At 43.9% G+C, this 18486-nt stretch overlaps 1 protein-coding gene across 9 annotated transcripts in view; it reads left to right on the top strand.

Moving 5' to 3' along the window:
* Window positions 1–15762, top strand: part of ELF3 (E74 like ETS transcription factor 3) — a 41514-nt gene extending 25752 nt beyond the window's left edge. Inside the window, exons 1-9 of one of the 9 annotated variants that reach the window (XM_085643120.1) lie at window positions 1816–1836; window positions 4054–4194; window positions 4473–4703; window positions 5416–5511; window positions 6186–6311; window positions 6845–6934; window positions 9569–9682; window positions 13056–13251; window positions 14527–15762. In XM_085643120.1, coding sequence (XP_085499246.1) covers window positions 4062–4194; window positions 4473–4703; window positions 5416–5511; window positions 6186–6311; window positions 6845–6934; window positions 9569–9682; window positions 13056–13251; window positions 14527–14641 — 1101 coding nt within the window. In that variant the 5' untranslated portion in view covers window positions 1816–1836; window positions 4054–4061 and the 3' untranslated portion in view covers window positions 14642–15762. Of the gene's footprint in view, window positions 1–1815; window positions 1837–4053; window positions 4195–4472; window positions 4704–5415; window positions 5512–6185; window positions 6312–6844; window positions 6935–9568; window positions 9683–13055; window positions 13252–14526 lie in introns of those variants that run through there. The other 8 variants (XM_085643119.1, XM_085643126.1, XM_085643121.1 and 5 more) reach the window with 8 other exon arrangements.
* The last annotated feature ends 2724 nt before the right edge of the window (window positions 15763–18486 follow it).

Below are 18486 nucleotides of genomic sequence, written 5' to 3'. Positions count from 1 at the left end.
AAATGGATCAAAGAGCTGCCGAAGCCTCCACCTGCGCTCCACTGTGGCATGAGCGAAATCTGGTCTAGTAAGGAATGTTATTCCCTCGAATGTTCGCTTCTTTGTTGGCCGGGCCAGATCGAAGAGGGTTTGGCGAAGAAGAAAGTTTCCGTAGAATAAGAGCATGGCACGAGGGTGTTGTGATGTTGATGCATGTTTGCCAGGAAACAGGGGGAATCTATGGACTTTTTGAATTTCCCTATCCAGATCCCAAGATTGTAGCTCTGGAAATGCGCCTCTCAGTAAGTTAATCATAAACTTCCTGGGGTCATGCTTCTCTGCCCCTTCTGGAATTCCCAAAAAGCGAAGGTTGTTGCGTCTCTGTCGATTTTCTTGCTCCTCCATTTTCCACATCAAGTCTTTTACCACCCCCTCATGTTCCTCTTGCTGCTTCTGAAGCGTAGTCACATCTTTTTCAAGCTGTTCAGTCCTTCCCTCCACCATAGCCATTCAATCCGCTATATCGGCACAGGTTTTACCAACCTTTCTGACTGCCCCTTGTAGTTTTTGAGCTGCCATGCGGGATCTTCGACTGTCTGACTGGAAGCTTCTAATGGACTGCAGAATAACTGCTAGGGCAGGTTCGCTTCTTGGATCACCATTATCTCCCACTTTATAGCTGCCGTGGCCAATGCTTGTTGAAATGTTACTTTATGGGGTGCCCCCCGAAGCTATGGCAGCTGGGGCTAGAGTGAGAGGGGTGTTGTTGTAGTCCCATTTCAGCTCTCTAACACTCTCGTTTTCAGATAAGTCATCGCCTCTTTGCGCCCGGTCTCTGCTTCTCCTTTTAAGTAGTTTTTTAGCGCCCATTTTAGATCTCTGGGTATCAGTATTAGGACTACTATACCACTTCTTGCCTTCTTCCCCACTTGACAGTGAAATGCTAATATCTGACATTTCGGAGTCCTCTGTTAGTGAGTAAAACTTATCCTGATTATCGGGCGTTTTTTGGCTCCAGTTTGTAAGTGTCCGATTGTCGTGTGGTACGGGTGGAGGAAGAGTGGCACTGCCGGTAGTATCCTTAAAATCATTAGGGGTGGGCATGGTGTTTGCTAGAATAGAGGGACATAAGTGTGTGCTAATCATGATCCCATCGGTGCCATCAGTGCCATTGATGTCAACTGCCGCCGAGACCACTGGCACCTTGGTAAGGATTTTATCTATTTGATCTACGCCATCAAAAGTAGGAATATCGGAGCCTGCTGAGGTGGCAAAATTCTGCCTGTCGATCCGCACACTGTTTACAGGCCCACTTGCTACCGCAAAGCTACTGGAGATTAGGGGTTGTGAGCCAGTAGCTTCCTTAAGTGTTTGAGTGCTGCCTCTTTTCCCCATGGGGTTGGAAGTTAGATCTTTCTCTTGTGGGTTCTTGTTCACACCATCACCCTTCTCACCCCCACTTTTGCATTTCATGCTCACAGCATCTATCCTCTTCCCTAGACGAGTAAGTGCAAGTGAGGAGTTTGACTGCGCTGTCTGTATGGGTGCCAGGGCAGTCTTACCATTGACTGCTCTCGCCCCCTTGACGGTCATCCTTACTTGGGCAGTTTGTCGGCAGGCGCGCTGGATGCGTCCAAGTATCTCCGCGCTGATCCTGCACCTTGATCCTTCTCTATTCCCGGGATGAATACAACGCAGCCCCTGGGCGAGTCTTCTCCGCTTCAAACCACCTGTGAAGCCGCCTTCCGCTGCCCCGCTGTACCAAGGGAGATTCACGCAGGTCAGCTCTCATCCGTGATCTCCGAGCGGCAACAGCATCCTCGCGGTAGGGATAGATTACAACGATAAGAAGCGGAGGTGAGTTTTGTACGAGCCTGTTTTCTTGCCACATTCTTTTCCCTTCTTAGTAAAGTTTGCTGCCTTTAGTTTTCTGCGTACATCTGCTGCTTAAAAAGATCATCAATAATGTCTCAGCATCTCGATGCCGTCTCGTAGGGGGAGACTCAGCGGAGCCTCCTCGCGGTGATGTCAGTCGGTCGCCATCTTCCTCCGCCAAAAACCTTCTCACCAACATTCCAAAGAGTATGCCTTGAACGCTGTACCTGGTGCGGGGTTTAAGACGTACACCTGGTAGGGTCAAGTGGACATTTACGCTTGATTCCATTCTCACAGTGTGAAGGTCTCCAGGGTCGAGATGGGAGAACAGAATTATCTGTTTAAACGCATCGTTTTGTGTGATTTTTTTCTCAGCAGGCAAAATATTTTTCCCTGTAGAGAAAGCCTTTATCCTGCAACCCCACCAAATGGGAGAGGTGGTGGTGGGCATTTGGCCCGTTTTCCTTCTCGCTCTGCAAGTACAATTGCTACAATTTCGAGTGTGGAAATAGGAGGGAGAGGAGTTTGGGAGTGACCACCAATGTGCTTGTTTGTGTGCATTCCAAAATTTCCATGGCAAACCACTCCTTCAAATTCCTATTTCCCACCCATTGAGTAGGATTTTTGGCTGTGGAGTTCTCTGCAGTTGTAGTGGAGAGCTCCACCCCTATAATGTGGTTACGCCTGCTAGGAATCCATTTGTGAATTTCTGGCAGGTGTAAAAGAGTTCAATTTGGTCATCAACATTTGTTCATGATCGAACTGGCCTTTATAAATAGGGCCCCATGTTCTCAACCCATTCTCAAATGACACCCTTTTTCTACAGCTCTACCACCATGACTGCTGAGGTGCCAGAGCAGAGAATAACTGGATTTACAAAACTGTGCACTTGGAAATGACTGTGTATGTGACCCTATCATAACTTGTAGAAAGGAACATGGAAAGGTATGGCAGCTGTCATGTTTCCCAGTAATGGGATTCAAGTCACATGGAGGCGAGACGGGCAATGGGATACCTCGACAAAATATAATGCACTCCAAAAAAGACACAACCTATTTTCTGCTTTATTTATAAAAATATACCTGTTTCCCGTGAGACTCTCCCCGTCCATCCCTCAAAGTTTCATATATTTATTTAATACAATAAGTGTGCTGTCATCCTCTTCTACCTCCCTCAGACCTGCTCGCCCCTTCCTCACAACGAAAGTGATACGCAGCACTCTGATTCCCCCGCACCTCCCTAGGCACGCTGCTCCCCACTCTCATTCTGTGTGATGTTTATGAGAAACGCTACTGCAGACCCTATCCACTACTTCTCTAGGGGCATATTAACAAGCCAGGCGATAAAATTATCGCCGCTTTAGCGGGAGAAAACTGCCGCTAAAACGGCGATAATGGGCTTGATAATATGCTCTATGGAATTCCAATTGAAGCCCATGTTAGATGTCCTTCGCATCTAACATGGGTTTCATTTGGAATTCCATAGAGCATATTATCAAGACCAGTAACTGCCGCTAAAGCGGCGATAATTTTATCGCCTGGCTTGTTAATATGCCCCATAGGATGTTGTACGCATGAGGTAGTAGACATGCAGGAATCCAGGAGGTCAGGGGAGATAGGAGAGACGGCAAGACAACACCTGCCATTCTTCCACTGGCATCTAGCAGAGCTCTGTAACACAACGGCGGGGACCCTCAGTTACGTATTTCAATGGTGTGACGTCACAAGCATGAGCAATCAGAAACACACTGGTGACAATAGCAGGATTGGATGAGAGCCACACACAACACTAATGCCCTACGAACGAAAAACAAATTGCGAGAAGGAACTCTTTGGGGAGGTTGAAGGCAGCTGTAGGAGCGTTCAGATATTTTATCCATACCTGTAGGGATTGAGAGAAACAAACATTGTCACTTCTGTTAAGTCCACTGTTACAGTAGAGATCAGCTCGAGTATAACGTCAAGACATTCAGTTTTTATCAACTTATAAAAATATTGAATCTAGACAGTGTATTTACCTTAATGATACCGTTGTAGTTAATTTTTGGGATATACATGTTTTTGTTGGTCGATATAGAAACCGATCTACATTACGTTTTTCGCTCAATACATAATTAGAGAGCTAGTGACAATATAGAGTGAAGATGCAGCATTGGTCATTTATTTCACGTACTGACGTGTGTCCTTTTCTCTCTGATAGGCGCTTCAATGTCCACCACCTGTGAGATGAGCCATATCCTAAACAACTATGCAAACATTTTGTACATGCAGGAGCAGGCGCCCTACGAGGCAGAGAATGTCCTCTCACTGTCCATCGCAGATCTACCCTTTGAACTGACAGGTAGGTGCCGGATGGCAGCATGTAGCCGTGTTTAGTGCACATATATGAAAAGCAACTGTACTACCCCAATTGCATGCACCCTTCCATTGCTTCTGTAATCCGGTCTCAACCAGTGCTTATTTTAAAGTACAGCATCCACTCCTTCAGTTAAAAAAAAAATTATCTGTAAAGAGTTCTACTGCTTCTTGTCCCTATGCCTGTACTATTCCAAATACTCAATATGAAAGTTGCAATAGTGCAAGAGAACTATTACACTAATCAGAGCTTTGCTGCCCCAGTAGACAAGTCCAGTTGGTCGAGTGAGCTACCGATGCTCTGGACCAGGCAGCATGTGCTGGAATGGATCGGTTATCACGTGGAGAAGAGTGAGTGGGACGCCAGCACCATTGACTTCACCTGTTGCAACATGGATGGGAACCTGCTGTGCCAGCTGAGCCGCGAGTACTTTCTCACCCTCTTCAGAGGTCTTGGGGAAAAGCTCTACAGCCACCTTTGGGAGCTCAACAGCTGTGAGTATTTTTTTCAAGCGATCCTGAAGGCATGTGGAAGGAAAGTTGGTGATATTCAATTTGACTGCAGAAGCAGGTGTTCCAAGCAATATGTGCTTGTTAACTAGAGTTAAGGGCCTGAGTGGGTGGTGGGAAAATGTGTAAAGGCATTGAACTGGCATCAGTGAACATAGACTTTGCGTAGTTCTACCTTGTGTAGTGGTCACGCCTTGCTCATAATGTTAACTTCTATTGGCGCCTATAGAGCAAGACTACTGTACCCCAATTGGAGATTTCCGCTTTACCTGATATCTGCACTAGAATGTGTGCATGGCTCTTCCCCTTTGTGATGGGAAGCCTGGAGCTTAGCACCACTGTAGGATTGTATGTTTGTATATATGTATGTAGTATTTGTATAAGGTTGGTCTGCAATTGAGGGTCTTCATAGTTGAAATCCTACTACACGTATGAGTTGTCTTCACATCCACTGCAATGCTGTCTTATTTTGTGGTGCCTAAGGACAGCCACAGCTGCTCTTACCAATGCTGCAGAATGGTTAGGGTCACGGTGCCATCTTTGCTCACAGAACGCTTTGTATGGTGCTCATATATTATGTAAGTCATTTGCTGAGCATTACCTGTCTCCTTGATACCACTTCTCAGCACCTGTCTGCAAGCCAGATGTCGCAGTAATGGAAGTTGGGATGTGTACCTATATTTGTGTTCATTGTCAGCTTCCCTTTCAGATTGGAAGCAGCTGTCTGACATCTTCCCTGATGATGTACAATTTGATAAACCACAAGACACCTTTAGCCAAAACAGCAGTTCAGGTGAGTGCACCGGCTGAAATTCAGCAGAGCGTTCACCATTGTCACTGGAGTGACGGGAGCTGGCAAGTTCTATTACTGTTTGTTGCCTGAGGGGAAATATCCTATGGTCACTTGCCGCATGTGGTTTTACATAGGGACATCAGAACTCCAACTGGCTCAAGGCTCCGCCCAACCTTTTTGGGCAGCTGAAGTTGCCCATCTGAAAGAATGACATATTTAAGTGTGTATTTTGCTATGTCCAAAGTATGTACAAACAGGCTAGATTCTTGTCAGATTTTTGGGGTAACCATTGACTGCATAAAGGAACCCAATGGAATTCATTGTTTGTACATTTATGTTATGTGGATGATCGCAAATTCTCCCATGGATACAGCCCAATTGGTCCCTTGATGGACATTTACCTCACACAGACTGCTCATTGTGCATGTTAAATATTTGCACAGCCATTTCAAATATTTTTGAGTGTGAACTTGCTCCTGCGAAAGCATTTAAGTGTATCACAGCTACATATGTACCTATAAGATAATGATATCATGCACAGTAAAGATGTTTCTATTGCGCTGTGCAGTTCTCTAGTGCAGTTGTAAGTCAAGAGCTTTGTTTTTGTTCTACAAGGTTGTTTTATTGGAATTTGTTTCTTACCATTTCCATGTTGTTTCTCTTTTTATTTGCAGATGGGGAACTTTCATACATCGAGACATCCACCAATGGCTCCACATTATGGGATATGCATCTGCAATTCGCGTTTGAAAACGAATACCTTCAGACATATTCCTCAAGCTCTGACGGCTCCAGCTCAAGTAAGTGTCTCTTCCTTTATGCTTGCCTTCAAACTGCTACTCTCTAGGCCTGTCATTTCATTTATCTTCTTATGCTGCTCTGCATTTTGTGTAGTTCTTGGTGCTGCTTAAGACGTCGTTGATACAACCTAAAGTAATATTGACTTGACTCTAGACAACAGACGCTCCAAAAATGGATACATAGCTTTATATTGTGCTATCACATGCATGGCTTAGAGGAACCAGCCAAGATTCACATTTTCTATTGCATGCTTGCTTAATTAAAAACATGGGCCTGGCATGTAAAACAGTTTACAATAGCCACATGTTGGTTGAACATCTTGTTTGCTTTCGCAGTTCTTCTGGAAAGTTCTGTTGATGAAAGCAGAAAGCTGTAAAAGGGCAAATGAAAATGCGATATTTCAACTTGTGAGTTTATGAGGCAGAACTGTGAGTTCTAGAGCAGGAGTCGCCATTTCAATGTCTTGTAATGTTTGCCGTTCACTGCTGAAGAAGTCATAAAGTTGAGCCTATGGCTGTTTGTGTCTTAACAGGCGTGGCAATCAACAGTCCCCATTCTGATGGCTCTGGTGGAAGTGAATCAGATCTCGAACGTGCTGACTCCAAATCTGACCTTTCAGTAGGTGAGTGGCTTCCAATATCTGCACAAGGTAACACCAGGCATCCTCAATGTTCCATCTAAGTAAAGCAGTGCGAGGACATAGAGCAGTCGGAATCTATACTCAAGTCAGGGAAAGAAAGACCAAATAAGATGGAGCTCATTGTCTCCACATGTGGCCAAGGGACTTTTCCAGTCCAGTAAAAGCCTACAACATGCTGTATAAATAGGCCATATCTGTATCGTGTGCTTGAATACAGCTCGAGATGGTCTTGACAGAATTTGACATCTGCCTGGATTTGGCATTTCTCCCATACATTTGAGGATTTTATATTATCACCCAACTGTAAAAGAGTGTCAAATCCAACTGCGACATAAGCCCCGCAATAAAACACTGATCTGCAGGTATCCATTATTTTAAGTATAACATTAGGCATGGACACGTCCCCCAGATTGTGATACAAGAAGAGGCACCCCATTGATACCAGGCCTGAGTGACACTATAAAGCACTACTAGTAACGTTGTAATTGATCATTTCAAATGTTTAGCAATTTTACTATGTCTATTGAAGGAACCTATTAAGGATGTCAAAAAGAATTCCCCTGTAACAGTGCACATACTCTTCAGCAGCCTCAAGACTGGGCCTGCGCGGAAATTCAATTACGCCAGTGTAATGGGAGTAATTTCAGTAATTCGGCAAATCTCTTTGATGTGGAAATACCAATAATTACACAATTACTCCTTCTCAAGTATTGAAGAGTAATTTTGGGGAAAAAAGTACAGCAAGGGCACATTTAGTGAGCACGAGCAGGAGATCACTATTTGTGCTCTGCTGCATCTAGCACTACTTCTTAGTGCAAATTGCATCTTTGCTTTCATTTTGTACGCAAGGGTGCATTTTGCTTTATGAAAACAGCACTAAATGTCATTAGTAAGTTGGGGGAAAATCCTACCCCAAGAGTACATTTAGTGAGCATGAGCAGCCACTCAGGCTCACTATTTGTGTTCAGTTGCATTTAGTGCTATTACTTAGCGCAAACTGCATCCTTGCATCCATTTTGGACTCAAGGGGCATTTTTGCGTACTTCATACGTAATCTTCAGTAATTTGTAGGTAATTCTGCGTGATTATGCTATACTGAATTACATGAGTTACACCCTGATACAATGAAGATAAAAACTCCAAGAAGGTAAGAGTAATGTCCTTTATTCCTGACTCCTCTCTCCACTAGCATGCAATCTCACACCAACATTCTAATGTCGCCTTCAGGGACTTCGGACAAACCAATTACAGTAGGGGTGGTTGAGGGACGTACCATTGGCACACATATTGGTCCGTAACATAGCACGGCTTAGGAAAGCACATCGTAACACACCTACCTCTACTCAAGACCACCTAAAAATTACCCATGTACAATATATTAATTTCATCACTGGATTTATAGTTTCACATTTAATCAATTTAGAAGTGTAAATTAAATAAATATCTTATATGTACAATGCAAACATTCATTGGAATAATCAATAAATCTAAAACACTTTTTGGCACATTTGAATTCTACTGAAGGCCCTCTTTAAATGATTCAGGAAAAGTTGACTGAAAGACAACTTCTTGGTCTTGTAAAAGTAGGGAAATTCTGCTATAATAGAGGAAATAGGTACAGGGTTGAGTTTGAGTCGGTTCATTGCCCCTCACGTTTACAGAGATCAAATGATTACAAAATGGTCTTATTCAGCTTATTTGTAAAACAGTTGTAGGACACAATACCTAAAATGAAAAGCTTACAAAGATATATATTGAAGCAAAACATTGAAAGAACCTAAAACACGGCAGCAACGAGTATAACTAAAAACAAAAAAATTTGATTTCAGAATACATACAATATGAAGAAACAAATGATGCGATCGTGAGGCTAAAGTTCTCCTTAAACCCAGATCCTAAGACTAATGGTAATCTTGAGCCTAAAACTAACTCTAGCTTTGAGTATAACCCAACAGTAACAGTGTAGCTTATCTCAGCCCTAATGCTAATTCTAAACATAACACTAAACCAAAATACCAGAAGCCTAACACTAACCATGAGCTTTGAACATAAAGATAAAGCTAACTTTAAGCCAAATTTAAGCTCTGTGCATAAGCCTAATGCTAAACTTAACCATAAACTTTAATGTAGCCCTGACTTAAGCCTAATACTTACCATAAAACTGCCACACGTTTTGTGCCCTGACCCTAAGACTAAAGCCAAAACGCTGGCCTAAACATCACAATAATTCTAAACCTTGCTTAAATTTTCAGTCATTTTGTTTAGAAAGACTACATGTTTTCGAATTGACATATATGAAAATGGGGTAGCTAAGTGCTTTACAAATGCTTAATAATAATAATAATAATAATAATCATTTAGTTTTTTCCCCCTATATATTAGGATTGCCTATTTCGTCAAACACATTGAAAACTGTATGGTTTTATGCAGTAAAAATAAAAAATATATAGTCTTTAGTAGTGTTAATTTAAAAATAACAGTTTGACAATGAAAAATACACCCCATAACTATATATTGCACCTGTATGAAATGTTGACTGTTAGTGGTGCTTATTTGAATTTCCAAGATGGGAAGTTTTATTTTAACATTCATCCCTTTCCTTTCCTCTTTGAATAGATATGTCAAATTTTGATGAAAATATCTTGAAGCAACAGAAACGCAAGAGGGGTAGACCAAGGAAGATAATCAAGGATAACCGGGACTGCCTGGAGAGCAAGAAAAACAAGCACTGTAAGTGATGCCTCCGGTGTCTGGTGCTTGTGCCTACTGCTGGGGTTCATGAGGGAGTGTATGAGGATGTAGATTGTGGCAGTAAGTCGAAGCCCATATTGCGTTATTGGAGGGTCCCATGTCATCAACCACGAAAGCCTTTAATCTGGTCTTTCTTTTGCAAACCATCGAACACTGTCGGCTTGACTCACAAAACCATATCCCACCAAAGTTCAGACAAGTTTTGCAAATGTCAACATTTGTAAGCAAAATTCATATTTGCAATTCAAAACCTGACTGTATACTCAGAAATTGATGCACTCACCAATAATCCTGCACCAGTATGATGTGATCTTGTGTGGGAGCTAATATGAGCCCGGGAAAACGGTTGATGCTCCTGGGTGAGGAATCCCTTGCAAAGTAGATGAATTGAACACCCACAAACCTTGGAGTGTGTCTGTGTTCCCAAACGTTTGAAAATACACCTGGATATTTATGCTTGTGATGGGCAAGAGTGAATCTGTATCCAGCGTGAGAAAGGGACGGGAACACCCCTGATAGCGACAAAGGTATTTACAAGAGGGAAAAAAATCCCGGCAGAGAAAAATGAAACAAGCATGCATGTTCATATACACTTGGCAGTAAAGTTCCATCTGTCCTCATGTGCACATGTATATTTATTACTGGTTTTTGGGCCTCATGCCATAAGAATTTACCACAATCGTTTGGACTGAAGTGAACAAATGCTGCAACTACTCAACAGAATAAGTGAAACAAAGAGGGCCGCTGAACTGGGGATCATCTAGGACAGCGGTACTCAAAGTACGGCCCGCGGGCCAGTTGCGGCCCGCCAGCCCTTTCCATGCGGCCCTCGTTGGCAATCAACTGCAATTCCGCCTGTTGTTATTCCTCGGGGGCCGCATTCACTGGGTAAAGAAGCATCCGCAAAACCAGTGCCTTGCAAGCAGAGGCGCAACTAGAGCTAAATTTCGGCGGCGGGGGGAGGGGGGGGCTTGAATCTTTAAGCTTTAGGCAGAGTGGAGCTGATTTCGGGGGAGGGGGGGGGCCTGAATCTTTAAGCAATAGGCAGAGTGGCGCTGCAGGGCCTCTTAGAAGGGGTGAAACAGCGAGGCCTCATTAACATGCAAATGGTCTTTTAAAGACCTGTGAAGTGCTCGGGTGCGGCTGTGTGTGCGCAGCGAGGCTGTCTCATCCCGGCTGCCACACGCGACGGGGGTGGGGGGGGGGGCTGAAGCCCTTTGAGTCCAATGGGTGTTGCGCGCCTGATGGCCTGTGTTACCCAAGCAACCTCTCGCAGATCCTCTGCCCTTAAAACTCGATGGGAGATAAGACGAGTGAACAGCAACGCAAGGACCTGCTTTTTCAGCAGTCTCTCCTCTGCGGGCCGCACACCACCGTAGGCATCTCTTATGCCTCTCACCAGGGCCCACGAGCCTCGATTTGCTCCTACCCCTCTGTGGCGAACAGGCTAGCATCGCTGGTGCTGCCCTACCTGCGGCCTCACAATGCGGCCTCCCCAAACCCACCCAAGCCCGGGAAGCTGTCTCATCCCGAGCTGCCACACAGAGAGAGGGAGGGAGACAGCGAGAGGGAGGGAGACAGCGAGAGGGAGGGAGACAGAGAGAGAGCGAGACCGAGAGGGAGGGAGACAGAGGGAGGGAGAGAGGGAGGGAGAGAGAGGGGGAGGGAGACAGAGGGACACAGAGGGAGACAGGGTGACAGAAAGAGGGAGACAGAGAGGGAGACAGGGAGAGAGAGAGGGAGACAGGGAGAGAGAGAGGGAGACAGGGAGAGAGAGAGGGAGAGAGAGAGGGAAACAGGGAGAGAGAGAGGGAAACAGGGAGAGAGAGAGGGAGACAAAGGGAGGGAGATGGAGGGAGACAGAGGGAGATGGAGGGAGACAGAGGGAGACAAAGGGAGGGAGACAGAGGGAGGGGGAGACAGAGAGAGGGGGAGACAGAGAGTGAGACAGAGAGTGAGGGAGTGAGACAGGGAGGGAGGGAGACAGAGAGGGAGGGAGACAAAGGGACACAGACAGAGGGAGACAGAGAGAGAGAGGGAGACCGGGCGAGAGAGAGTGAGACCGGGAGAGAGAGAGTCCCTGTTTGGCAGTATGTCGTATGACCAAATGGGCTGCTCTATATGAGACAGCACGTTGCGTACGATATACTGCCAAACAAGGACTCGGGGAACTTTCATTCGCATACTACTGACTGTGTGAGCCTCTGAGGAAGAGAGTCATCGAAACGCGTCGGGCTCAGTCAGGTGTGAATAATTACAGGCAAGCGCGACGAACCATACCTAATAAAAGCTTGTGGGGAAAAGCAGCTTGTGTTCAAGTGCGGTTCTTCTGATGGACAAATCCCCAATGAACTGTATACATATGTGTGTGTGTGTATGCTGGGTCTGGTGGCTCAGTGGACGATTGCGTCCGCTGCAGGGGTCTGTGTTCAACCTCATGGTCAGTTTTTTTTAGTTGCTCTAGCCCCGCCCCCTCCACCACTGACCCCGCCCCCACAGGTGCGGCCCTCGGCCACAAACCACACTGTAAATTTGGCCCCCGAGAGAAAGTTTGTGAGTACCCCTGATCTAGGAGAATAGGAACCTTGGAGCAGGGCTTTACTGGTTACTGAGTCCCATGACATCTAGGTAAACTCAGGTCTCTACACCAGCTTTGAAACATAGGGCGCATTTATTCTGTAGTAACATACGAAAGATGCATTCTGCTAAAAGAGGGAGAAAGGTCCTCCTCTGTATTTAGCTCCCTATACCAGTTCTTCCAAAAGATTGTCAATACATGCACGGAGCCTTGTTTAGTTACCTCCAATCCTAGCATTTCATTTTTTGTTTCTAAATCAAGGCTCTGCTATTGGTCAGATTGGAATGCACAGTTCTCCTCCCAAAACGTTTCACTGCCGTGCAAAGTCTGGAGTAGGATGCTACATAGTTCGTTCTCGTCGACTTTGAAAACATGACATTTTGAGTCAGTACCCAGAATTCATCCATGTAACCTGCAGTGTTAGCCTCTTCTGTAGGCTACTCATCTCAATGAGTTATCATCCTGGGTTCGAACTTTGACTCTCCTAACATGTCATATGAGCATGCCTTACTCTTTCCTGTACTGCTGGTATCACTAATCCTAAATCAGGTTCCAATGTAATATCACGGTGAGAGTGTAGGAGTGTTGGATTAAATACAGCTTTTATCAAACTGGCATTGTGAAGCAGAAAGATGTCCCATAAAGCCTTCTAGAAGCAATCCTATGGGATTTCTGCCCATTATGCTGTAGTGAGGTGTTCGTTTTTATATTTTAGTGACACATATATGCCTTTTGTATGAGTCTTAACGTGTGCATCTTCTCTTCATCTTGCAGCAGCCAGAGGGTCACACCTTTGGGAATTTATACGCGACATTCTCATTCACCCCGAACTGAACGAGGGGTTAATGAAGTGGGAGGATCGCAGTGATGGCATCTTCAAATTTCTGAGGTCGGAGGCAGTTGCTCAACTCTGGGGGCAGAAGAAAAAGAACACCAGCATGACCTACGAGAAACTAAGCCGGGCCATGAGGTAAGATCACAAAACCTTACATTGGTTCTCCCGCCTCCCTTCCATTTGGTTTGTAGACAGAGGACTTTAAACAGCACAACCTGCTGTATATCAATGGGGCGGGTTTATATCACCTACGCATAGCTTCCTACCCTATAGGTGATTGGCCGAGTATTGTCTTCGTATCAGTTTCTCCCACCCAATACCTCTGTATTGTCCCACAGAGTATAATTTGTGTGGGATACTTTAGGCCAATGCCGTCAAATTGAAATAAGAAGACAAGTTGTGCCCTAAAATGTCAAGTCATTCGCCAATATTTTATTTCTGTCAGTTTTGTCTTTTTATGGGGCTGCAAAGTTGCACGCTGGGTAAATGACACATCAATCACACATAACCAGGTAGCTTGTAAAATTGTAGCGGCAAAGTGTGGAAGAGCTCATAAATGCACCCACTGTCAATTATAGATCAGGCACGTATTCTCTGTCATTTCTTTAACCCATTGTCTGCCCTTACAAGTAGTCCTCATATTATACACCATGAAGTAACTTCTGGGGTCGTTTTGGACCCTGGCAATAGGGCAACTATGCCTATAAATGGTATTTGTGAAACTTTTTGCACTTTTTCTGTCATAAAAGATGATGTAGGGCAAAATATTATACCGACCTTTGCATTTGGCCCAAACTCGCCTAAAAAACACAGCATCAAATTAGCAAAATAATAAATATGTAATTAAATGAAAACTGGCTTTAAAACTTGGCTCGTGATAATCCTTTCGGAAAGCTTCCTCTGTTCATTAAAAATTAGCAGAAAACACCATTCTCTTACCTTCTGTGCTTTGAAGCTCGGGCTTGGTGTCCACCTTGTAACTAAGTAAACAACAACATCCTATCGGTAATGTGCACTAGTGAGGAACTTTTCAGGTTATTTTCAAATAACAGTTTAGATTGCACAGAAATTAAGATACTTTGTAAGTTTTGCTTTTATGTTCTAATTTCTCTATTGGAATCTGAAAATTGTTTTGCAAAACCATTTTCGCTCCATCTTTTCTATTCTCTGTGGTAACCAGGGCAGTTGGAATATTAAAAAACACCTAAACTTGCCACTATGAGTGAGACTGTAAATGGTCAGGGTACCCATTTACATCCTCAAATACACCATATTGGTGGATGGGATTACCTGAATACTGTCTTTGGAGCTAGGCCAGGTTCATGAAGTGCTACTAGAATACCACCACAGACCAAACAAATTAGAAATTGAAACCACCCTTCTAATGCACTGCTTTATTGACACTTATAGGTATTACTACAAGCGGGAAATCCTGGAGCGAGTCGATGGAAGAAGGCTGGTGTACAAGTTCGGCAAGAACTCTAGCGGCTGGAAAGAGGAGGAGACACAGTTGAACCAAAGCTGAGTGGGCAGCACTCAGGGCGCGGGAGTACGTGCGCCACATGGACTCAGCTGATCAGACTCAGCACACTCATAAAACGGAAACAGGGCATAGCCTGCACTAAACGAAAGCGGGTCTTTCAGTGCAGTGACTGTGCCGGTATAGAAGACATAATAAGGAGCTGCATTGTCTTCCTCCTGTATAGTGTTTCTCAGACTCCTCGCCTTTTCTTAAGGGCAGCATTGTGTGCGCCACTTATTGAGGCGCTTTTACCTTGAGCTGATATTTTGGCTTACGTAGGTTGTTGTAAACCATTATTATTTTTATTGTTAATATTGTAAATAGCATTGTAAATAGATTTGTTCACTAGCTATGTATGTGGGGCAGGAGATGAGGCTGTGCATTAACCACCTATGGAGAAAGCAACCACTGGCAGGGCAGGGCTATCAAACCAGGGACTTCCATGGACGAGCTAACGATGTGTGAGAGGATAACATGTCATATTTTGCCTTACAAAGACATATATGTTTTGTATTTCCTCCTCCCAAGCCTTTTGGAGTGCACCACAAATTCTTAAACGTATTTGTTGTCATTTGGTAGAAATGAGGCTCATTGACATACTTGAGGTAAAGACTATGGGCCACTTTCTTTCATCAATCCCATACCTTGTGCTCAGTGCGTCAGTGGCCATTAGAATGTAGCATGGCCAGGGGACATGAAGTGTGTTGAGGAGTTTTATTTTGAAATTCCTGATCATGACATTGAACATCAATGGGGTTGACCCGCTCTGAAAAAGAGTAAGCATATTGTAAATAGTTATTTTTTGTTAAAATATATCATTGTTTGCTTATGATTTATTATTCTGTGAAGGCACTTATCATTTCCTAAGAGATTCTACCTATTCTCGGATTATGTGTATACCTATACGTAAAGAAAACATTTGTAAACAGCTGGGCTGGCGTAATTAATTTGTTTAATTAATTTTGTATTAATTATTTTTTCTCAAATACAGGACAGACTATGCATCTAAAAACTTGTGATAACATGGTAATATGTTAATGAAGTTCGAAGACACATTGTACAGGCTCTCCTCTGTAGTTAAATGAAGAATTTGCAAATAAATATGAAAAGACAACAGAAAAAAAGATGTTGATTGTCATTTCTGTGGGATGTGGGTCGTGAGGGTTTTATTCATGAACATACACACATATTTATATATATATATATATATATGTATATATACATATATATCACAGATTGACGAAGGCCGTCATGGCCAAAACGTGTTTCTCAAGCCAGGTACGAAAATAAAGTAAAGTTGGATTTGTTCAACTCGAGTGTGCACCACACCTTTGTGTCACAGAGTGTTTGGAGAAACATATATATATATATATATATATATATTACCTACTGGCGGTCGCCAGTAGGTAGTTATAGTTAGGACCACGTTTCCATAGGAAATCCGCAACATTCTATTTTGAATAACTTTGGCGCCGGTCGACGAATCCTCGCGAATTTTTCAAAATATGTGGGGCGCTACGCTCCGCTCCTTCCCTGAAAGTCTCGGGGGGATTCGTCAAGCGGGGGCTGAGATAAAATGGGGGTCCCAAAACGCGCTTTTCCCATGCATTTTTCCATAGGACCTTTAGACAGGGCTACAGCCCGAACGGCTGAACAGAATTACTAGAAATTTGGCAGAGAGGTAGTCCTCAGGTCAAGTGCCTTCTTTAGGTTTGGTGTAAATCTGTTCAGTAGATTCTGAGAAAATAGCCTTTAAATCAATATATATATCTGAGCCAGCTTACGGTGCGCTTACGGTACGCTTACCGTACGCGTACGGTGGCGTGCGCGAGCGCGATTCTGATTGGCTCTTAGATCTTAGTAAACATTCGAATCGGCCGAAACCAGGAAGCGGCGGCCGCCATTTTCTCTCTCGCACTGAGAGTGATGTTTAAAATATAAAGCACAAAAACATGTAAAGGGGCTGTTTAGACAGCTCCCACACACATAGCAATGTTGAGGGAGTCCCCAAAGATCCCCCAAGGCCAAAAACGGAATTTTAATTTTTTCGCTAATTTCGCCGATTACGCTTACCGTACGCGTACGGTAAAAAATTATAAAAAAAAAAAAATTATCCACACTCTCCCCACCCCGTGTGCAATTGGTGCCCGAAGGGCACCAATTGTGCATGGATTATTAAAGATGAGTTAAATTAAAATATTAAAAAAAATAATAATAAAAAAAAAATTATCCACACTCTCTCCACCCCGTGTGCAAATGGTGCCCGAAGGGCACCATTTGTGCATGGCTTATAACATATACGAAAAATTAAAATATTACCTTTCAAAACGAAGTGCATCATATGTCCTCCATGTGCGCACGGTGCGCGAAGCGCATCTTGCGTACATGGCCCATCTAGCGTAACGTGGGCACGCGGTGCGCGTAGCGCACCGCGTGCCCACCGTGCGTGCACGGCACTAACTGCGTAAAGTGGGCGCGCGGAGCGCGAAGCGCACCGCGTGCTCACTGTGCGCGCACGGTGCGCAAAGCGCACCGTGCGCGCACGGAACGAACTGCGTTAAGTGGGTGCGCACGCCACGAATGGCGTAAAGTAACTTAGCATTTAAAAAACCGTACAAATTCACTGAAAAAACCATAGGTTTCACACACGTTATAGTTAGGAATTAGCATTTAAAAAACCTTGCAAATTCACTGAAAAAACCATAGGTTTCACACATGTTATAGTTAGCGGAAATTTTACTGATAAAAAACCAATGAAATTCCCCCGTTATAGTTAGTGCAGGCAACTATAACTCACGCGACCGCAATCTTCTGCTGATGACATATGTGTCTTTATGAAAAAAAAATATTTGTAATATATGTATAGCTAAAAATGTATGGAAGAAGACATGGGCAAATAAGTGTCTAAATACAGTATTAGCATCAGCAGAGGATTGCGGTCGCGTGAGTTATAGTTGCCTGCACTAACTATAACGGGGGAATTTCATTGGTTTTTTATCAGTAAAATTTCCGCTAACTATAACATGTGTGAAACCTATGGTTTTTTCAGTGAATATATATATATATATATATATATTATCTACTGGCGGTCGCCAGTAGTTAGTTATAGTTAGGACCGTGTTTCCATAGGAAATCTCAAAATTCTATTTTGAATAACTTTGGCGCCGGTTGACGAATCTTCGCGAAATTTGCAAAACTAATGGGGCGCTCCGCTCAGCTCCTACCCTGAAAGTCTCAGGGAGATTCGTCAAGCGGGGGCCGATAAAAAAGGGGGGTCCCAAAACACGTTTTCCCCATGCATTTTTCCATAGGACCTTTAGTCGAAGGTACAGCCCGAACGGCTGAACAGAATACTTGAAATTTGGCAGAGAGGTAGTCCTCAGGTCAGGGATGTGCCTTTTGCATATATGGAGTCAATCTGTTCAGTAGTTCCTGAGAAAATTGCAGTTAAAAGCACATACATATCTATAGCCGCGCACCGTGCACGCACTGTGCGCGCACGGTGCGTGCAACCTAACGTGCGCGAGCGTAATTCTGATTGGTGGTTACATGTCAGTCAACGTTCGAATCTGTCGAAATCAGGAAGTGTCGGCCGCCATTTTGTTTGTTTTCAGTGCGAGAGTGGAAAAGGAAGGTGGCGAACGTGAAAAGGGGGCAGGGTAGAGAGTTCCTGACCCCCTAGCCTTTGTCAGGGGGTCCCTGAAGGACCCCGAAGGCAGAAAAAAACATTTTAATTTTTTTTTAAAAAAATCGCGGGGGTTCGCGCAACGTGCGCACGGTGAAAAACCATAAAAAAAATTAAAAAATTTAATACGTAGTTTATTGTAAAAAAAATTTATAAAAAAAAT

Source organism: Triturus cristatus, chromosome 1_1 (genome assembly GCF_964204655.1).
Source record: "Triturus cristatus chromosome 1_1, aTriCri1.1, whole genome shotgun sequence".
In the NCBI taxonomy this organism is placed as follows: Eukaryota; Metazoa; Chordata; class Amphibia; order Caudata; family Salamandridae; genus Triturus; species Triturus cristatus.
Note: the sequence above shows the minus strand (reverse complement) of the source record. Positions and strands in the feature narration are given on the sequence as shown.